The sequence below is a fragment of the Thamnophis sirtalis genome, unplaced genomic scaffold (assembly GCF_051295495.1).
Source record: "Thamnophis sirtalis isolate CommonGarterSnake01/CBP01778 unplaced genomic scaffold, rThaSir2_p1.2 scaffold_15, whole genome shotgun sequence".
NCBI classification, from domain to species: domain Eukaryota; kingdom Metazoa; phylum Chordata; class Lepidosauria; order Squamata; family Natricidae; genus Thamnophis; species Thamnophis sirtalis.
The window spans coordinates 39,358,088-39,380,942 of NW_028261395.1; the positions used below are offsets into that span (position 1 = coordinate 39,358,088).

General features: G+C 46.5%; 1 protein-coding gene across 1 annotated transcript in view; it reads right to left on the reverse strand.

The window, feature by feature from the left end:
* Positions 1 to 20,453: 20,453 nt before the first annotated feature.
* Positions 20,454 to 22,855, reverse strand: part of EPHA2 (EPH receptor A2) — a 46,626-nt gene continuing 44,224 nt past the window's right edge. The window contains exon 17 of the mRNA XM_087702367.1: positions 20,454 to 20,914. Coding sequence (XP_087558493.1) covers positions 20,809 to 20,914 — 106 coding nt within the window. The 3' untranslated portion in view covers positions 20,454 to 20,808. The remainder of the gene's footprint in view (positions 20,915 to 22,855) is intronic.

The following is a 22,855-nucleotide window of genomic DNA, read 5'->3' on the forward strand; positions in this document are numbered from 1 at the left end:
TACAATAGAATAGAATTAGAAATAGAATTCTTTATTGGCCAAGTGTGACTGGACACACAAGGAATTTGTCTTCGGTGCATATGCTCTTAACGCAGAGGTAGGTTGCTGCTGGTTTGGCCCGGATCGGGTGAACCAGTAGTAGCGGCGCCGGGAGTTTTCTGCCCACCCGCCTGGATGCTTCTGCGCATGTGCAGAAGTGTGACACGTGAGCGCATGCAGGAGGAGCCCAAACCAGTAGTAAACAATTTGGCAACTCACCATTGTCTCAGTGTACGTAAAGAAAAATAAAATAGAATACGTACATCAAGAATCATAAGATACAACACTGAGTGATAGTCGTAAGTTACTGATAAGCAATCAAATCATACTAGGAAACAAATAAAACCATATAAATTGTAAAGATACAAGCAATATGGCGGGAGGAGATGGGTGATTACTAATAGTAATAGTAATGCAGACTTAGTGAATAATTTGACTGTTGTTGGGAATTAGCGTGACCCGTCAAAACCACGGTCCACTAAAGCGCGCCCGATTAAAGCGCGTACCTGACATCATCAGCAGCGCGACAAATAAAATTAAAAATAAATTAAATTAAAATTAAAATAAAATTAAAGCAAGCCGATTCACATAAAGGTAAGGGTTAGGTTTAGGTTTAGGGTTAGGGTTAGGTTAAGGGTTAGGGTTAGGTTTAGGGTTACGTTAAGCGTTAGGGTTAGGTTTAGCGTTAGGTTAAGGGTTAGGTTTAGGGTTAGGTTTAGGGTTAGGTTTAGGGTTAGGTTAAGGGTTAGGCTTAGGGTTAGGTTTAGGGTTAGGTTTGGGGGGGTTAGGTTTAGATTTACGCGTTAATTTTAAGTTTACCGCTCACAGCGTGCTGTTTTCGTCGCGCTGTGATGACGTCACGTACGCGCTTTCGTCAAGCGCGCTTTATTCTACCGCGGTTTTGTGGTGGAACCGGGAATTAGTTGTTTAGCAGAGTGATGGCATTCGGGGGAAAACTGTCCTTGTGTCTAGTTGTCTTGGTGTGCAGTGCCCTATAGCATTGTTTTGAGGGTAGAAGTTGAAACAATTTATGTCCAGGATGCGAGGGGTCTGTAGTTATTTTCACAGCCCATTTTTCTTAGCATTGTGGAATACAAAGATCAGGGATTTTCTTTCTTTTTGTTGTTGCAAGAAAGAGATTTGTTATTCTTATTTGTGGGACCTCTGTCTGCTACTTCCTTTACACCACGAAGATCCCACTACTTAAGTATGAGGAATGTATGTTCAGAGCCAGGCGACACAGTGCCGGCATTTCTGCTCCAAAGTCTGCCAGCATTTTGAACCCTCCAATCTCCACTTGGATGTTAAATGCCAAGGCTTGAGTAAGGGGATTTCTAGAAGGAGTGTTCTCTGAGTAGGTGCCATCCCATCACCATATCGCTGGAGAAGGCGGTCTGGGAATTGGGATATCGAAATGTAGTTTCTGCTCCTAACTTCCAGGCATGCAGCGACAGAGAGCCTGGGATCACAAGTGAAAACTTGACCTTCTGGCCTCTGAAAAAGCAGCATAGCTGCATATATCTCCTTTTTTGTTTTAATAAAGAGGGTTACATTGATATTAAGACAGCAAATGAACCAGAGAAGTGAGATAGAATAGAATAGAATTCAGATTAGAATAGAATGTACAATAGAATTCAGATTAGAATAGAATAGAATACAGATTAGATTAGAATAGAATATAGAATATAGAATAGAATTCAGATTAGAATAGAATTCAGATTAGAATAGAATAGAATACAGATTAGAATAGAATAGAATAGAATTCAGATTAGAATAGAATTCAGATTAGAATAGAATTCAGATTAGAATAGAATTCAGATTAGAATATAGACTAGAATAGAATAGAATATAGAATAAAATTCAGAATTGAATAGAAAAGAATAGACAGAGTGACAGAGCTTTGAAGGCATCTAGCTAATTTTTTCCAGTGGTTTTTTCCAACTGGTTTTCCCAGTTGCAATGGATGGCTGTGAAGGTTGGACCATAAGAAAGGCTGAGCGCCAAAGAATGGAGGCCTTTGAACTCTAGTGCTGGAGAAGATTCCTGCATTGAGTCCCTTGGACTGCAAGGCCATCCAACCGGTCAGTCCTAGAGGAGATCAACCCTGGCTGCTCTTTAGAAGGCCAGATCCTGAAGAGGAAACTCAAATACTTTGGCCATCTAATGAGAAGGAGAAGATTCCCTGGAGAAGATCCTCATGCTGGGAATGATAGAGAGCAAAAGAAGAAGGGGACGACAGAGAAGGAGATGGCTGGATGGAGTCACTGAAGCAGCAGGCATGAGCTTAAATGGACTCCAGAGGATGGTAGAGGACAGGAAGGCCTGGAGGAACGTTCTCCATGTGGTCACAATGGGTCGGACATGACTTCGCAACTAACAAGAAGCTATTTTGTTCTTTGGGCTGTAAGGGCTGGGTTTTGTTTGTCTTGCTTTGTTTTACGGCAAACTTTCCTTATCCCTTTTGGCTTAATAATGGCTAAAAGGAAACTCAAGAATGCAGTTTTGGAAATGAAGTGTCTGGCTACAGATCCGTCTGCAATAGGAATTTTAGTTGTGTGGACGCTGCTGAGGAGAAAGAGACATGGTTACAGTGAAATCACCTAAATGAGCTTCTGTAGCCTACTTCTAATTGTATGTGTTAGTTTTTCATGGCAGGAATGATGCTTTGTAATAAAACAACACGGAAAGCAGCTCCATCTCTTAGTCAGTGTAATGAACAGAACACTTTGTTGCCTTGGAAAAAAACACAATTACTCATTTCCTTTACCTTCCTCCTTCCCCACACCTTAGTAGACTTTTTTTTGGAAGAACTGTATTACACATTTCTTAGAACTGTATTACACATTTCTTAGTAAACAAAAGGCTTACTTTGTACTTTAGGTTAACTAGAGAAATCTTGTGCTGTTGTTTTTGATCAGACACACCACCTGCAGGAGAAAGATGGTGGGCCAAGGGCTCATCTTTCAAAAGAGTTTGATGTAGACTGTCTCAGTTTCCATTCTTCCCTTCCCTTCTCTTCTCTCCCCCTCCTTTCCCCTTCTCTTCTCTCCTCCTCCTTTCCCCTTCTCTTCCCTTCCCTTCTCTTCCCTTCCTTTCGCTCCTCCTCCTTTCTCTTCTCTTCTCCCTTCCCTTCCCTCCCTTCCCTTCTCTCCTCCTCCTTTCCCTTCGCTTCGCTTCCCTTCTCCTCCCTTCCCTTCCCTTCTCTCCTCCTTTCCCTTCGCTTCCCTTCGCTCCTCCTCCTTTCTCTTCTCTTCTCCCTTCCCTTCTCTTCTCTTCTCCCCCTTTCCCTTCCCTTCTCTTCTCCCCTTTTCCCTTCCCTTCCCTTCTCTTCTCATGCATTGTTGACTTTGGTTTTCCCGAAACTGCCTGCCTCTTTGAATCTCCCGCAGAGAGATTAAGAATATCATGGGCAAAGGGATGAGAGAATTGGTCTCTGAATTTAGTTAGTTAGTTAGTTAGTTAGCTAATTAGTTAGTTAGTTAATCAAACATGTATGAGATAACAGGCATAAGTAGAAACATGGACATGAACACAGGAAGTGGGTTTGAATAAATGGGGACAGTAGGACAGGGATGGTAGGCACGCTGATGCACTTATGCACGCCCCCTTACAGACCTCTTAGGAATGGGGCGAGGTCCACAGTTTAAGGTTGAAGCTGTGGGGGCTTGAGGATGTAACAACAGAACCAGGTAGAGCATTCCAGGCATTGACCACTAAAGTTGCTAAAGTCATATTTTCTGCAATCAAGTTTGGAGCAGTTTACCTTGAGCTTGTATCTATTGTTTGCCCGTGTATTATTGCGGTTGAAGCTGAAGTAGTCATTGACAGGTAGGACGTTGTAGCAGACAATTTTGTGTACTACGCTTAGGTCAGACCGTAGGCGGCGTAGTTCTACGTTCTCCAAGCACAAAAATTCAACCCAGGTGGCATAAGGGATTCTATTGTGAGCAGAGGAGCGGAGGACTCTTCTCGTGAAATACCTCTGGACTCTCTCAATTGCATTATTGTCTGATAAAGAGTGTGGATTCCAGGCAGACGAGCTGTATTCGAGAATTGGTCTGGCAAAGGTTTTGTATGCCCTAGTTTGCAATACAATGTTACCGTAGAAGAAGCTTCGGAAGGTTAGGTTATGAGCAAAGGGATGAGAGAAGAGGTCTCTGCATTCAGTTTGAAATCGCTGCATGGAATTGCATGCAGGTCTCTGCATTCAGTTTGAAATCGCTGCATGAAATCACTGCATGGAATTGCACCAAAGGAAATCTCTAAACCAGTGGTTCCCAAACTTGGCAACTTTAAGACTTATGGACTTCAACTCCCAGAATTCTCCAGCCAGCAGAGCAGAAGTCCACAAGTCTTAAAGTTGCCAAGTTTGGGAACCACTGCTCTAAACCCATGGCTTTTTCTATTTAATCCCAGTTTTCCTTCCCTACTTTTCCTTCAGATGCTGTCATTTTTTATACAACTGTGAGATTGGGGAGGTGCCTTCTTCATCCCTCTGAAATGTCTCTCTTGTTGCGTTACTGGTTGAGAATCCTGCCTCTGTTGGTGCCTGATAGCCAAGCTTTGTCTCACTCCCCTAAAGTGAAGGGCTAATACAATAAATAAAAGGTAATTAAAAAGTATATCACCAAGGCGCCTGCCTGCCAAGGAGCAGAAGCCAAGGAGCTGAATCACAGGCAGGTGGATCAGGGCCAAGTTGAGGGGGAGGTGAACAAGGAAAAGGAGAGCACACAGTGAGCATATTTCAAGATTCCTGGGACAACGGATTTCTCTTAGCAATTAGATTTCAAGTTGGCTATCTCTCTTTTTTTCTCTCTCTCTCTCTTTGCGGTGGAAAATGTCACAGATCAAGCCATTTCCTTTTGCCCAGATCCCTGCTCATTTCGGATTGGCTCTTTCCCAGGGGAACGGCTGCTGGACTTCCTTTCTCAGCCTCCTTGTGGAAAAGGACATTTTGTTTTCATGCTTCAGCCGTACAGAGCCTCCGAGAATTGGCCTTCTTTTTTTTTTTAAGCCGGGCTTTTAAAAATGCTCTGAGCATGACGGCGAAGAGCTGCTTCACTTTGCAATAATAGAGCCGAGGGTTTGAGAAGAAGGATTCCACGATTGATCTGGTCCCCAATAATATACCACAGACACGTCAAATGAATGTGACCTTTGAACAAGCTCTCAGCCTTCCAAATAATGCACAAATGGAAAGCAGAACTCCAAGGCAGGTAGATTCCTCAGAGGACAATTTTATTGGCACAGGCTGGTGAAAACCGACTCTGAAAGTTCCTGTGGTTTTCACCTAATGAAAAGAGAAAGTTTCCCCCCTTTTCCCAAGTCATCAGTCACATGATCCAACCAATGTGCTGGACAGTTGCTTGGTTACTTTACTCCTCCTCTCCCAGCCACCTGTTGGAATGACCTTGGTTCCCACAGGGAAATTTATTATTTTGACTCCACCCCCCCAGCTAACTATTTCCCTCCCATCTACACACATTGGATATTATAATGGAGGCAAGGGGCCTGAGAGGAAAATCTTAGGGGGGAATTCTTAGAAGCCTCAGAGATGCTTATCCTAAAAACGGAAGGCTAATTGGAGACGGGATAGCTGCTTCCAAGTATCCGAAGGGCTGTCATGTAGAGGAGGAGAGTTGCATAATGTTGTTTCAGGTTTAAGTTACGAGGGATTTGGGTTTGATTTGGGTTTCCAAAGGGCTCCATCTTTTCAACAGTGGAACAGAATGTCTTGGGAGTGCTGGGTTTTGCTTTGCCAGAGCTGTGTCCGCCAGCAATATGCCCAACCGTCAGGAATGTCATAGCAGGGCATTTCTATACCAGGCAGGGTAGGACTAGATGGCTGTCGGTGGACCACTGGGGGTCCGCGAGAAAATGTTGGCGATCCATAGAAAAATTATTTGCATTTTTTATATTGCACCAAATCAGGGGTCCTCAAACTACACCCCCCCCCCTGAGCCGGATACATGCAATGAATGCTTGTTCTGCTGCATAAGTAAGAGCCGAGGTGGCGCAGTGGTTAAATGCAGCACTGCAGGCTACTTCAGCTGACTGCAGTTCTGCAGTTTGGCTGTTCAAATCTCACCGGCTCAAGGTTGACTCAGCCTTCCATCCTTCCGAGGTGGGTGAAATGAGGACCCGGATTGTTGGGGGCAATATGCTGACTCTGTAAACCGCTTAGAGAGGGCTGAAAGCCCTAGGAAGCGGTATATAAGTCTAACTGCTATTGCTATTGCTATTGCTATAGAGTCTCCCCCTTTGGGGTCTTTTTGTGCGGATCGGAGGGGGGCAGAAATTCCAACTTGGGGTCTGCTTCAGCCTCCAGGTGGAGGGCTTTGGGTGAAGGCTGGAGGGAAGAGCCGCTGGTGGCGAAGAGCTGGAGGGCCTCATTCCAGTGGGACTGCATCATGGCCTGGAACTGGCTGACCATCTCAGCCCACTGAGCTTCCAGGCGCCAGTAACCTGGCCTTGCACTCCCGCAGGTCTTCCCTCTGCTTGGAAAGCCTATGTTCCTAGTCCTCAGTGAGGTGCTTCTGCTGAGCCTCCTTCTCGGTCACATCCAATCTGAACTGAGCTCTTTTGCCAACTCTTTCTCATGGGGGCTGCTTAGCTCCAATAGCTGCTTCCTGTTGGAGCCCTAAGGAGCCCAGTCAAGATGTGGCTGGGAGGGGAGGGGCGGGTAGAGGCCGGTGAGGTGCCCCTCGACGTGAGTGACATTGAGTTGGCCACGCCCAATCAGTCACATGACCACCTAGCCACGCCCACCCACCCAGCCATTGGGCAGATCCTATTAGTGGTCCGCAGGATTTAAAAGGATGAATTTAGTGGTCCCTGAAGTCCGAAAGGTTAGGGACCCCCGGACTAGATAATCTTCGAAGTCTCTTCCATCCCTTACGCTTTATGGTTCTTTGAATGATGAACCATCTTGTTTCACGGGTTATCTCACACCTCCCTCTTCGGCTGCCCTGTTTATATTTTGGATTAAGATTACCTGCCGTAATTATAACGATGTTAATGCATATGCTTGCTTTAAAGTCTTTATGTCTGGTTGCTGGCAGCCCTTTACAAACAAGTTAGGAGAGATCACAAAGGGGACGGTGTGATGGGATTAAACATTCTTTACCTGGGAGTAGGTATGATTCAGCCAAAAGCTTTGTTAGCAATGAGGTCACCGTCTTAAAAGAAAGAATGGAATGGAATCCAGGAAGTCGTCTAGGGTGGAAGCCGATTCATAGAACTTGCTATTCTTTTTAAGAGGAGTCACATTACAGCTCTGTCTTTTAGCTGTAGGCCATTTGTGTGTTGGGGGGGGGGGGGGAAGCTATAGTAAAGTTGAAATAAGTAGCTGCTACACCCAAATCTATAAAGTTGTCAGCCGTTCCTAGGAAGCCAATTGCAACGAAGAAGGTCACTTTCATTGTACATCTATAATGGCAGAATCTCGCGTGTTTGAATGAGCTTCCCTCCTCCCTCTCTTTATCTTCATGAAAACCAGAGAGGTCTTGTCTGAGATGTTTGTTGTGGTTGTTAGTTGCGAAGTTGTGTCTGACCCATCGCAACCCGATAGAGAACGTTCCTCCAGGCCTTCCTGTCCTCTACCATCCTCTGGAGTCCATTGAAGTTCACGCCTGCTGCTTCGGTGACTCCATCCAGCCACCTCCTTCTCTGCCATCCCCTTCTTCTTTTGCCCTCCATCATTCCCAGCATGAGGCTCTTCTCCAGGGAGTCCTTCTTCCTTCTCATTAGGTGGCCAAAGCATTTGAGTTTCCTCTTCAGGATCTGGCCTTCTAAAGAGCAGTCAGGGTTGATCTCCTCTAGGACTGACCAGTTGAATGGCCTTGCAGTCCAAGGGACTCAATGCAGGAGTCTTCTTCTCCAGCACCAGAGTTCAAAGGCCTCCATTCTTTGGCCTTGTTATGGTCCAACCTTCACAGCCATCCATTGCAACTGGGAAAACCATCGCCTTGACTATATACACTTTCGTTGACAGGGTGATGTCTCTGCTTTTTAGGATGCTGTCTAGATTTTCCATTGCTTTCCTCCCCAGGAGCAAGCGTCTTTTAATTTCTTGGCTGCAGCCCCCCCATCTGCGGTGATCTTGGAGCCCAGGAAAATAAAATCTGTCACTACCTCCATTTCTTCCCCTCCTATTTGCCAGGAATTGAGAGGGCCGGATGCCATGATCTTGGTTTTCTTAATGTTGAGTTTCAAGCCAATTTTTGTATTCTCCTCCTTCACCCGCATCAAGAAGCTCTTTAGTTCCTCTTCACTTTCTGTCATTAGAGTGGAATCATCTGCATACCTGAGGTTGTTGATATTTCTCCCGGCAATCTTAATTCCAACTTTAGATGCGTATAGCCCCACCTTTCTCATGATTACTCTGCATGTAAGTTAAATAGGCAGGGCGACAGTATACAGCCTCGCTGGACTCCTTTCCCAATTTACCCAGGTTATATCCCTGCCCCGGAATCAGTTCCCCTTTACTCAACTCTTCCGTTCTTGAGAGCGGCTTTTCCTCCAGTCCCTCAAGGCCATTCCCTTCACCCACTGCCTCAGGCAGCAGAGCTGAAGGCAGGCAGGCAGGCAGGCAAGCAGGCAGGCAGGCAGGCAGGCAGGCGGGCGTTTGATGGCCCTTAGAAAGGACCAGGCTGTTTGGAATGTGAGTGCTGACTAACCAATTAACAGAGTTGGAAGGGACCTTAGAGGTCATCTAATCCAACCCACCCCCTCAAGCAGGAGACCCTACACCATTTCTGACAAACGGCCGTCCAGTCTCTTCTTGAATGTTTCCAGTATTGAAGCTCCCACAACTTCCGAAGGCAACTTCTGTTCCATGGGTTGATTGTTCTCACTGTCAGAAAATTTATCCTTATTTCTAGGTTGAATCTCTCCTTGGTTAGTTTCCATCCATTGTTCCTTCTCTGGCCTTCGGGTGCTTTGGAAAATAGCTTGACCCCCTTCCTCTCTGTGGCAGGCAAGCAGAGCCCCCAATGTTAGGGAGTTCTTAAGTTAAAATTTAACCACAGAGGTTGATTAACCTCTTTAACCTTATCTTACAATGGACCTTATGCTCTTTATTTATTGCTCCAGAATCTCCCAAGTCTAGACGTCTTACTGACTGTCCCTGTTTTCGGTCAGCCTTAATTGAAGGCCCTATTCCATTATTGTTTTCTCTCTTCAGAAGCAAGAATTTGATTGACAAGAGGCGACTGGGCTCCTCATTAGCGTTGCCTTTCAGGAGAAATGTAACCTAGTAGTAACCTAGCTAGTAGAGAAGCACAATTCTGAAGGCCAGTCAGTGGCACGAGGCTCACTTCACCTCTTGAGACATACCGTATTTTTTGGAATATAAGATGCACCTTTTTTCCTCAAAAAAAAGAGGCTAAAAATCTGGGTGCGTCTTATATACTGAATATAGCATTTTTTGTCTCCTGAAACCCCGCCCCCTTGTGCAGAGCCTTTAGGAGACTTGCAGAGGCTCCCCTTCTGGGGAGGGCAGAAATGAGCAAAAACTGGGCTGTTTTTTGCTCCGACCCACCCTTCAGGAGCACTCTACAAGCCTCCTAAAGGCTATTCGTGCCCTTTAAAAAAAAAACAACCCACGAAAAATGGACCAATTTTGGGAGGTTTGCAGAGTGCAAAAACTTTTTTTTTTTTTAATTGCCCCTTCCCTCCTCCCTCTCTCTATCTTCATGAGAACCAGAGAGGTCTTGTCTGAGATGTTTGTTAGTTGCGAAGTTGTGTCCGACCCATCGCAACCCCATGGAGAACGTTTCTCCGGGTCTTCCTGTCCTCTACCATCCTCTGGAGTCCATTGAAGCTCACGCTGATTGCTTCGGTGACTCCATCCAGCCACCTCCTCTTTCGTCTCCTTCTTCTTTTGCCCTCCATCCTTCCCAGCATGAGGCTCTTCTCCAGGGAGTCCTTCTTCCTTCTCATAAGGTGGCCAAAGGATTTGAGTTTCCTCTTCAGGATCTGGCCTTCTAAAGAGCAGTCAGGGTGGGTCTCCTCTAGGACTGACCGGTTGGATGGCCTTGCAGTCCAAGGGACTCAATGCAGGGGTTTTCTTCTCCAGCACCAGAGTTCAAAGGCCTCCATTCTTTGGCCTTGTTATGGTCCAACCTTGATGCGTCTTCCGAAGGGAGGAGTAGAGGGAAAGAAGAAAGAGGGGTAGAGAGGGTGGGAGAGAGGATTGGAGGGAGGGTGAGAAGGAAGGGAGGGAGTGTATTGGGAGAGAGGTGTGGTAGAGGGGGAGGGGAAGTAGGGTAGAGGGGAATGATGGTGGGAAGACGGAAAGTTGGAGGGGGGCGAAAGAAAGGGTGTATGGAGGGTCGAAGAGGTACATTGGGTTTCTATTTTGGGGGGTATTATTGACAAGAGGAATGGCTGTGTTTATTGTTTAATGTTATATGGCCCCGGTTCTGTACAGTATATGTGTGACTGTACAAAAATGAAAATGGAAAATAAAACTATCTGTAATAAACCTTGGTGCGTCTTATACTCCAGTGCATTTTTTACTCCAAAATACTCTTTTATACTCTTTTTTCCCTTCACACCAGTGGCTGGACTGAGCTATTTTTGGCCAGTTAACCAGATCAGAGTGAAATGTACCCAAACTCACCAAGTAAATAAATCACTGCTGTTCTCCCTGGAGGGCTCCCTTCTTCTTTCGGCCAATTGTTAGCCCCAGCAGCCCCAGCAAAGCTGGCGCATCTTATTTTTAGACGGAGTTTGAGCCCCCAAGCAAGGCTTCTGCAGTCCTGCACATTTTCATCCAAATATTTGTCTTGGTTTTTGACAGTGGGAGATGCAGATAACGCAGATAGGAATGTGTGCAGATTAAGAAAGAGCATGGCCCTTCGGTTGGGGAAAATGCCTCGAGGGAAACAATTCCAACTAGCTGTAGAGATTTCCTACATCGATCTACACGTGGTGCACAAAATTGTCTGCTACAAACATCTTACCCGTCAACGACCTACTTCAGCCTCAACCGCAATAATTCCCGGGCAAACAATAGATACAAACTCAAGGTTAACCGCTCCAATCTCAATTGCAGAAAATACGACTTCAGCCACAGAGTGGTCAACGCCTGGAATGCTCTACCCAACCTCCATTGTTACATACTCAAAGCTCCACAGCTTCAACCTTAAACTGTTCACCGTGGACCTCACCCCATTTCTAAGAGGTCTGACCCTGACACCAGCGTGCCTACCATCCCTGTCCTACTGCCCCCATTTATCTGTATTTACTTCCTTTGTTCTTGTTTATGTTCATTCCTATACTTGTTATTTTGTACATGTCTGATGAACAAACAAACAAACAAACAAACATTTTATTCCATTAAAAATATACCTCCCTCAGACCAATAAGATTGCACAGGATGGGCCTTCTCCGGGTGCCTTCAGCGGGACAATGCCGGCTGGCGGCGCCTAGGAGTAGGGCCTTCTCTGTTGCCGCTCCGGCCATATGGAATGAGCTGCCCCCAGAGATCCGGGCCCTGCCCACTCTCATGGCCTTTCACAAAGCCATTAAAACCTGGCTTTTCCGGCAGGCTTGGGGCTGTTGACCCCTTAATTGAGGTCCAGCCCCTTCTGATTGGGTGATTGTTGTGTTCCTTTTTAACTTTGTTGTGTCCCATTGTTTTTAATAATTCTTTTTAATCTTTTTTTTTTCATTTCTGTAAGACGCCCGGAGTCCTCCGGGATTGGGCGGCATAGAAATTCAATAAATGAAATGAAATAAATGAAATGAAAAAAGAATGATAATCATTGGGCACTCCTTCAGAAAGGAAAACGGCACTACAGTAGCCACAAAAACAGAATGCATTCATTTCCAATAGTTCACATTGAATTAACTGATTTCATTTCATTAACAAGAGCCAAGTGAGTAGTACATGTTAGTATTTGTTCTTCGGGAAGATTCGTTACACCTGCAACCTGCAGAAATCTCTACACCTTGGGAGCAGATAATCAGTTTTCACCAGCTTGGGGCGATGGTGGTTATGCCAGCTCATCGAGTCAACCAGAGTTCAGCTCAGGGTATTTCTTAAAATTTGCCGATCTCTTCTTCTCTTTTCTGCCCACAATCTGCTTTCTTCGACTTTACATTTTCTCAGTTTATTGACCGTGCTTGTTTCACGCTTACAAGATGAGATGGTATCGGACAACAGCAGTCTTTTTTTGTTGGTTTATTCTTGATTTGTAGGGGATCGGTCTTATCGCAATATTCCAATATGGCCACTCATCATATCAGAAATGAGGGAGGTCAAGATGCCCATCTGGATCTGCCCTTTGAGCCACCATATCCTCTAGACAGATTAACAGAATTGGAAGGGACCTTATTGGTCATCTAGTCCAACCCCCCACTCAAGCAGGAGAATCTATGCCATTTCTAACAAATGGCAGCCCAATCTCTTCTTGAAAGCCTCCAGTGATGAAGCTCCCACAACTTCTGAAGGCAACTTCTGTTCCATGGGTTGATTGGCCTCATTGCCAAAAAAATTCTCCTTATTTCTAGGTTGAATCCCTCCTTGTTTAGTTTCCATCCATGATTCCTTCTCTGACCTTTAGATGCTTTGCAAAATAGCTTGACCCCCTCCTCTCTGTGGCAGCCCCTCAAATATTGGAAGATGTTATCCTGTCTCTCCTGGTCCTTCTCTTCACTAGACCAGCCGTGCCCAGTTCCTGCAACCGTTCATCGTATGTTTTAGCCTCCAGTCCCCTCATCATCTTGGTTGCTCTTCTCTGCTCTTTTTCTAGAGTCTCAACATCTTTTTTATAGTGTGGGGACCAAAACTGGATGCGGTACTCTAGGTGTGATCTTACTACGGCTTTAGAGAGTGGTATTAGGACCTCCCTTGATCTTTATTGTATCCCTCTGTTAATGCAATTTAGGATTGCATTGGCTTTTTGGCTGCCGCTGCACACTGCTGGTTCATATTTAGCTGGTTGTCCACTAAGACTCCAAGATCCCTCTCCCAGTCACTGCTATTAAGCCTGGTTTCACCCAGTTTATATGTGTAGTTTTGGTTTTTATTACCTAAGCGTAGGACTTTACTTTTCTCTACATTGAATTTCATCTTGTTAGATAGGGCAGAAGAGTTCAGTCTTCACACCGCGTTTAGCTTGGGTTGATCAAAGCAAGAAACAAAATGGTTCTATACATCTTTTCATTAAGGCCCTTGGCTATTTATTTTAAAAAAACAAAAGAAAAGCTGTCAGAGAATACCCTGGTAAATTGGGTTAAGGCAAGAATGCCGCTATTAGTCAGAAACCAGCGGGGAGGGGGGTGGGCTGGGGGAGCATGATATTGCTGACGTCCCATTGTTTTTCATATGGAAATGACTTGCCACTTCTCTGCTTCTCTTGCAAAAGTTATCTGAATAGCCAGTAGGTGCCCTAAAGTGCTGTGATATGCAAAGAAATTGAGGGTGAGCTCTGAGGGGGGTCCGTTCCCCCCCCATTTATTTCTTGGGCATGTTGGGGCATGCATTTTCCCCATGAATGCTGCATTCCTGCAGACTTGCAGCAAAAGGCAATTTCTGACTGCCTTCAATGGAGGGGGGTTTCCTCCCTCTGGAATACTTTTTGTGTCAGGGTCCCAAATAAGACCCTCCCAATGAAAGAAGACTCCGAGGTGATAAAGAGAGGGAAAGAGAGAGAGAGGAGACAGGAGAGAGGGAAGCAGGAGGTAGGAAAAGAGAAGGAGAGAGGGAAGGTGTGGAAAGAGGGGAGATGAGAGGGAGAGAGCAAGGGGAAGTAGTGAAGAGAGAGAGGGCAGAGGGAAGAAAGGAGGTAGGGAGGAGGAGAGAGGGAGAGGAGAAGGGCTGAAGATGAAACAGACTATAATATGGTGTATGGAAAGCAGAAGAGCAAATAAAAATTATTGGGGCTTGATGGCAAGAGGAATTGATATATCATTGAATATTTAAAAAAGTTTGTTAAAATGTCATGGTATACTTTGGATTATATGTGTGTCAAAAAATAGAAATAAAAAACTTTTTTGGAAAAAAAAAAGACTTGAAGTTCCTCAAAGTTCTATTTTGTTAGAGATGTCCTATTGGCACATCTGGGAAAACCCAAATCTGAAAGCTTCCAGGTTTTCCCCACCCAAAAGAAAGTCCAAGTCCCTGCCCAGCACCCACAGGTCCATCCCATGGTCCAATCAGGCACCGTCCAAAACTGGAGATGCCTCCCAGTCACACCATCACAGCTGCAGGGCAAAGTGTCCTTGACTCTCTGAGAAAGGAATGTTATTTTGACTCTAAGTCACCCACACTCCATATAATCCCCCTCCCTTTTTCCCACAATAGAAATTGTAGCAGGCATGAAGGCCCAATGGAGAAGATGCCAGTCTCGACCCTGTTCTAGATCGTATTGAGCCCGACATTACAATGCAGCTTCCTGCTTATTTGCAGGAAGTGACAGGATGCTGGCCTGCGTTCTGATAATTAAACGGATGGCTCCACAACTTGAATTAGGATTAAAAAGTGGAACGGGGGTAAAACGGAATTGAAATTGAGGTGGGGGAGTTGAGGTGGGGGAGAGAATGCTGAACCTTAAATATCAAGCAGAATAAAACAAGAACGCTTGTAGCCATCTGTAATAGTTTAAAGCAGTGGTCACCAACTGGTGGTCTGTGAGAAAATTTTGGGGGTCCGCAGAAAAATTATTTGCATTTCTTATATTGCACCAAATCAGGGGTCCTCAACCCCTGGGACGGATACGTGCAATGAATGCTTGTGTTGCTGCAGAGAGTCTCCCCCTTCGGAGTCTTTTTGTGGGGGTCAGAAGGGGTCAGCAATTCCGACTTGGGATCTGCTTCAGCCTCCTGGTGGGGGGCTTTGAGCAAAGGCTGGAGGGAAGAGCCGCTGGTGGAGAAGAGCTGGAGAGCCTCGTGCATCATGGCCTGGAACTGGCTGAGCATTTCAGCCCGCTGAGCCTCCAGGCGCTGGTCCCTGGCTTTGCACTCCTGCAGTTCTTTCCTCTGCTTGGAAAGCCTATGCTCCTAGTCCTCAGTGAAATTGCTTTTGCTGAGCCCCCTTCTTGGTCAGATCCAATTTGAACTGAGCTGTTTTGCCAACTCTTTCTCCTGGTGGATGCTTAGCTCCAGCAGCTGCTTCCTGTAAGGAGCCTGGGCGGAGAGGAGTGGCTGGGAGGGGAGGGGTGAGTAGAGGCCGGTGAGGCGCCCCTCGACGTGAGTGACATTGAGTTGGCCACGCCCAATCAGTCACATGACCACCTAGCCACGCCCACCCACCCAGCCATTGGGCAGATCCTATTAGTGGTCCGCGGGACTTAAAATTATGAATTTAGTGGTCCGTGAGGACCAAAAGATTGGGTACCCCTGGTTTAAAGTGTATTTTTCAAGATGGCAATAGGATGGTTTTCATTGAGAAACTTATTTTAGTTTCCTTCCCCTGCATTGATACTCTTCCCTGCACCCAAAGAGAAGGGTAGAGATTTTTCCATTAAGACATTCATCCCCATATAAACACCCCAAGAAATTGCTTTGTATTGTGAGATGGGTGGCTAAATCATTTGCATAACTCTGTGAGATGCAAACTCATCTTGACTACTTTGGGAATCGGTAAAATGACAAGCCTGGCCCCCAAGATCACCGCAGATGGGGGCTGCAGCCAAGAAATTAAAAGAAGCTTGCTCCTGAGGAGGAAAGTGATGGCAAATCTAGACAGCATCCTAAAAAGCAGAGACAGCGCGCTGCCAATAAAAGGGCATCTAGTCAAGGCTATGGTTTTCCCAGTTGCAATGGATGGCTGTGAAGGTTGGACCATAAGGAAGGCTGAGTGCCAAAGAATGGAGGCCCTTGAACTCTGGTGCTAGAGAAGAAGACTCCTGCATTGAGTCCCTTGGACTGCAAGGCCATCCAACCGGGCAGTCCTACAGGAGATCAACCCTGGCTGCTCTTTAGAAAGCCAGATCCTGAAGAGGAAACTCAGATACCACCTAATGAGAAGGAAGAAGAACTCCCTGGAGAAGAGCGTCATGCTGGGAAAGACTGAGGGCAAAAGAAGAAGGGGACAGCAGAGAAGGAGGTGGCTGGATGGAGTCTCCGAAGCAGTGAGCTTCAATGGACTCCAGAGGATGGCAGAGGACAGGAAGGCCTGGAGGAACGTTGTCCATGGGGGTCGAGATGGGTTGGACACAACTTTGCAGCTAACAACAAAATGGCAAGGCATTGAATATTCACAGCTTGACTTCCCTGTAGCCATCGTGCGTTAATCTGCAGCTCACTCCCCCTCAATTTTCTATCCAGCTTGCTAAAGCCATTGGGTTTCGTCTGTCTCCTGCCTGCTGTGCTTTCCTCCCTTTAGTTAACTTGGGCAGATGGCTTGCCCACGTTCCCTCCTCTGATCCTCCTGCTGCTTGCGGGCTGTGTGAGCTGCCAACGTTTTCTTTACAACCCACTCCTTTCAAATTTGTCAAGGCAAACATGCCCAACAGCTCCAGTTCTTGTTTCTCAACTCCAGGGTTACACAATCCCCATGAAGACGTGATACCCTTATCAGCTCGGTTGGGGTAGGTGGGAATCACGTGTGGAAATCCCAGCGAGGGATCTGAGAATAGGCCAAATAGCCGCGTCTCAGGCAAATAACCAAGCAGGGGCTTGTTCCTCTTGGCATTGGGACAGCGTGGGTAAGGCACCGCTTTCTAACTCTTAAATCAGCGTATGCAGACTAATTTGTAGCCTGGCTTTCCCAGATATAGCTGCTTATCAGAGTTGCCATCTTTTCCCCTCTGGGTTGGCACTTACCGTGGGATTCAAACCTGAAAGTCATTCTGTGCAGCTGTTTGCAAACAGGTGCTGTCATGCATTGAACAAAGGTGATATGTTCAGGTGCTGCGTGTGTTTGTTCTGGCAGGGGATTCGGACAGTGAGGAGGTTGGGGAGGAGCGTGGGCCAGTCCTGGAGTCTGGCGAAGGCTCTGATGAGGGCTCTATGTCGGAGGCAGAGAGGGGGCCAGGGCCGTATGCCAGTCATAAGTTGCCTTCAGAGTCAGACATCAGTGAGGCAGAAGAACAGCTGGAGCCTGTTCCCAGGGTGTGCATGTGAAGGGATGAATGAAGGGAAAAACTAAAGAACAGGAGTCGACTTGGGAGTAAGGCCACAAGTGGACGATGAATGTCTCCTCCCAGAGGGAATAAAAGAGGAACAAAAGGGGAGTGGAGCTTGCAGGAGGCAATTAGTTTGCTTCATTGGTTCCTGACTCTCCGAGACTCCTTGCCAAGTTTTGCAGAGATCAACCTGGCAGCTCTCCAAGTCAGATAAGGTCTGTGACTGTAAATCCTCCTTTGCTGGATGTGAATGAATTCACAGTCAATTAATAAAAGGTTTTTTTTTGTTGGGACAAGAAGTTTGCTTCATGCTCTTGGGAAGCCTCGGTCAGAACAGCGTGACATAAATCCATCCAGCAGGGCCCGGAGCAACACTGTAGACAGGGAGGTCCAAGAGAAAGAGAATCTGCAGCATTAAACCTACCAGGATAGTTCTGATGATGGAGCTGTGCTTCCATGGGACCATGATCATTTCAGTTAAACACGGAGCTTGCTCGTTGCATATGAATCAGAGGTGGGTTCCTACCAGTTCGCACCAGTTCGGTAGAACCGGTTCGTCAAATCTACTGAACCGGTTAGAAGAGGTTCCACCAGTGGACCCGGAAAGCAGGCCACACCTACAGAAGAGGTTCCAAACTTTTTTGAAACCCACCACTAGTATGAATACATAGGGATCTTCAGAGAGATTCATCCCCCGCCCCCCATTTTTGTAGTGCTCCATAGGAGAATCTTCTTGATCCCTTTGCACCCATCAAGGAAAGTGCAATTTCTCTGTCACACGTAAGACAACAGAAATCTAAACTTGAATATTCAGATATGTGAACCAAAATGAGCAAATGTCGCCAGGACATTGATGAAGAAATATGGCTGCCTGGTGAGCTCCTTTTATTTCCAAATTAGGTTTTGTGGTTGAGACCTGACAGTTTCCATGGTAATATATATATTAAAAAACAGAACTGTTAGATCATACTTTGGAGATCGAATTTCTAATTCCTTTGGAAATCAGATGAGGGGGAAGCCATGGGCACATTAGCAAAGGCTGATGCTCCTTTATTATGTGGTAAGGTTCCCCTTGCACATAAGTGCTAGTTGTTCCCGACTCTAGGGGGCGGTGCTCATCTCTGTTTCAAAGCCAAAGAGCCAGCACTGTCCGAAGATGTCTCTGTGGTCATGTGACCGGCATGACTAAACGCCAAAGGCGCATGGAACGCTGTTCCCTTCCCACCAAAGGTGGTTCCTATTTTTCTACTTGCATGTTTTATGTGCTTTCGAATTGCTAGGTTGGCAGAAGCTGCGACAAGTAACGGGAGCTCACTCCATTACGCGGCGCTAGGGATTCGATTACGTGGTACACGGTACCGCATCACACCTTGTTTTGTTTGGTCCCGAACCTCCTGTCCTCCATTTAGTTATCTGAAATCTACTATTGGTATTTTCCCATTCTACGCCCCTCATTTCCCCCAATTCACATTAACACATCGGAAAAGAATAAAAACATTTTATTCAAGCTAGAGAATTATTTATGCCCAAACAAAAGTAAAATTCTTCTTTTTAAAAAATACGCATTATGTTTTAATATTGAAACAGTTCTCTCTTTTTTTTTAAAAAAAAGTAATAAATATAAAAATAAATTAACATTAATCATGAAATATTGATATGAAGGAAGAATTAACTGTCCGAGAAGTCAAAAGAGTGCATTCACGAAAAGCAGTTTGGAAGGAAAGGGGGAATAAATAAACACTTAAGTTGACTTTGCAAAGAACGGTCTCTTGGCAAACCACGGTTAAGGTGAGGCTTGTGCAGAATCCATGTGCAGCCTCCTGGAAGTGCCAGAATTAGGGTTCATGAAAGAATAAAAGAGTAAAAAAAATACAGAAGAAACACTCTTTGATGCTCGAAGAGCGGCAAAAATCAAGAATGGAAGATCCTGTTCTTAAATGTACTGCTGTGTCCTTCTAAATGTGCATGGTGCTCATCGAATTAAAGCTAAAGCTTACCTTCTTATATCAGCTAAAATTATGGACTTCTCCCCTTGTAATGTCAAAGAAAAAACCCCATAGCAGTGATGGGGAAACTTTTTGGCACCAAGTGCGCAAGCAAGAATGGGCGTGCATGCGTGCGTGCTGGAGGGCCAGAAACCTGAAGAACAACTGTCCGGTGCACATGGGCACACTGGACAGCTGATCTTCGGGTTTTTGGCACACGCATGTACGCCAGCCAGCTGGTCTTCACACGTGGCTGAGCACCCAAAACCTGAAGTTCAGCTGGTGCGCTCATGCCTGGTTTTTTTGGCTGGTTTTGGGGCCCTTTTCAGGCTGTTTTCAAGCTGTTTTTCAGCCACTTTTCGGGCTGTTTTCAGGCTGTTTTGGGGCATTTTTAGCCATTTTGGGCTGTTTTCAGGCTGTTTTGGGGGGCATTTTAAACCACTTTTTAGTCATTTTCCGGGTCCGAAAAATGTCCTGAAAATATCCCGAAAAACATCCCCCAAATGGCCCAAATAACAGCCCCAAAACATTCCCCAAATCAGGGGTGGGTTCCTGCCAGTTCTGACCTCTTCTATAGAAGAGGTTCCACAAATCTACAGTGGCGTTTAGAACCGGTTCCAGCTCCCTCCCTCCGCCCATCTGCACAGCATCAAGATAAAGAGCGAGAGGAGAAATTCTGGGAGTTGAAGTCCACAAGTCTTAAAGCTGTCAAGTTTGAACACCCCTGGGTTTTTTTTTTTCCTAAAGGGTTAGGGGTGCAAGAGTCTTGTAACTTAACAGCTTTAAGACTTGCGTGCTTCAAATGCCAGAGTTTCTGAGCCAACATTTTGGTTGCTAAGCAAGAGTGTTGTTAAGTGAGTTTCACCACATTTTACAAGTTGGCCACGCCCACCCAGTCACATGGCCGGCAAGCCACTCCCACAAAGCAGGCCACACCTACAGAAGAGGTTCTAAAAAAATTTGAAACCCACCACTGCCACAAATGGCCCCAAAACCAGCCCCAAAATGCCCCCAAAGGCCTGTTTTTCAGGCCACTTTCCAATGCTTTGGTGCCAGTGAAGACCAGCTGGCCAGAAACCAGAAGAACAGCTGGCAATGGCGCATGTGCTGACAGAGAGGGCTTTGCGTGCCATCTCTGGAATGCCTTCCACAGGATCGCCATCGCGGCCCTAAGATATTTGAATGTGAAAAGGAGGAGCAGGCGTTGGTTTCAGGAAGAAGAAAAAAATCAGGAGAGCAGTGTGGCACACCAGCGGTGGACCGATGATCGCAAGTTGCAGTCAAGGGTTTTGGGGGTCAAAATGGAGAAAGGGGACTAAAGAAGGAGTGTGTGGGAGGGTTTTTTTTTACAAACATTCAGTAGCCTGAGGGTCTTTCCAGGCAAGACTTCTCAGGCTGGCAGGATGCCACGTGGCCACTCTCTTTGAAGGAATAAGGCACTGTCCTGGACCATCAAATGCCACCTTGGCGTCTCCAACGAATTCTTCAGAAGACAGGCAATAAATACGAGGCTGTGAAGCGAGGGTGGGGAAGAGAGGCACTAAACTGCCAGCATCTTTGGTGAGGAGGGGTCCCGTTGATGCTCCACTTCAAGTATATACCAGGAAGTCTGTTTTGTGAATGGTCCTAGGCTGAGAGCAAGCAAAGAACGGTAGCCACGCAGAGGGCCACGGAGCTACCGGCAATCGGATTACAATTTCTCCGGCTCAAATCGGAATGCCAATGGTGGTGACTTGTTCTTTCAATCCTAGGAGGCTGTAGGCAATTCGCTTCTGGTGTCCTGGGAGACGCACGCCGATTCTCTTGATGTCCCTGGCGGTGTGAAGAAGAGAGAGACAAAAAGAATTAGTGGTGGATCTTGCTTTTTTCAAACCCAATGGGTCCCTTCTTTTCTTCAAAATATAGGTAACGCTTCCCCTCGCACCTACGTGCTAGTCATTCCCAGCTCTAGGGGGCGGTGCTCATCTCCATTTCAAAGCCAAAGAGCCAGCACTGTCCGAAGACCTCTCCGTGGTCATGTGGCCGGCATGACTCAACGCCCGAAGGCGCACGGAACGCTGTTCCTTTCCCACCAAAGGTGGCCCCTATTTTTCTACTTTCATTTTTTTACCTGCTTTCAAACTTCTAGGTTGGCAGAAGCTGAGACAAGTCACGGGAGCTCTCTCTGTTAGGCGGCGCTAGGGATTCGAACCGCCGAACTGCCAACCTTTCTGATCGACAAGCTCAGCGTCTTAGCCACTGAGCCACCCTTTCCTTTAAAATAGCCAACCGCAATATGTAATAATTTGGGGGTATTGTGTATATTATAGCCTCTGTGGAATGGGATTGTAAACTCCCCTTACAGAGATCCCAAAAGGCCAGATATCCCACTGCATTTAATAAGCCTCTCTTGGTTTTCTGGCGGCATAAAACGGCTTAATTATAGGGTAGGTCTTTGGAACCTTCGCTCCTAAGAAGACAGCGGGCAGAGCAAATGGAATTTGCTGTACTGCATATTTTTGGGAGGAGGTGGAAAGTCATAGTTTCATCCTCCTTTATTGTGAACGCACGACATTCTCCTACATAGCCACCCCTAAGTGAATTTTATAAAGGAAAATGAAATAGAAACTCATCAGTGAAGGGAGCACAAATGGAAAAACGAAGCATGCAAAGACCTAATTTTCCAAGCTAAATTCATGTGAATGTCTATGGAGATTCTCAAGTCATCTAGGATAGAGGTTCAGCAATCTGTGGCTCTGGAGCCGCATATGGCTCTTTCATCCATCTGCTGTGGCTCCCTTTTGCCCGTCGGCTCCACAATTGATAGGGCTTTTTGATTAGGACAGGTAGAGGGCGCCGCGCTAGGAGAAGACTCTATGGTGGGAGAACTGGAGAGCAGAGGAAAAAAGGACACCATTGTAGGAGGAGACTCTACAGCAAGGGTCAGCAATCTGTGGCTCTGGAGCCGCATGTGGCTCTTTCATCCATCTGCTGTAGCTCCCTTTTGCTGGCCGGCTCCACAATTGATAGGGCTTTCAATTTGGACAGGTAGATGACACTGTGCTAGGAGAAGACTCTATGGTGGGGGAACCAGACTTCCGGTCGGTTCCAGAATTGAATGGGGGGCTTCCGATTAGGACCTTTGTGGCTCTTTTGAGTGTTTTAAGTTTGCTGACCCCTGATCTAGGGCATCGATCAGTGATGGCTAGCATTTTTGCCCTTGCCTGCAGAAATCAAGTGTGTGATAGCGTGCCCATACCCATAATACAATCCCCTGTCCCCCTTGTGCATACATGCGTGATCCCCCCGCACATGTGCACAATCCCCCCCCCCCACGCTCCCCCTGAGCATATGTGCAACCCCCATGGCCCATTTTGGGCCGAGCAGGCCTCCCTGAAACCTCTTGGGACCAAAAACAGGATGCAGGGGAGCGGCACCACATCCCCCTGCGGTCCCCCTCCCCCATGTATGCACACACAACCCCCCATGCATGCGTGCCCGTCTCCCGCATGCATGGCAGAGACCCGAAAGTCAGCTGGCCGGCGGGAGGCGTGCACGCACGCACGGTGGAGCTGAGGTGGGCGATGGCCTGTGTGTCTGCAGGGAGGGGTCCACGTACCCCCTCTGGCACGGATGCTATGGGTTCGCCATCATGGGCATTGATTGTCCTATGGTTGAAAAAGCAACTTTTGGGACATTCATGCGAACAGAAAGGAAAATGGCATTAAGTGTCCCCAGAATGGATTTGTTAAGAAAGGTGGCTACGCATAACGT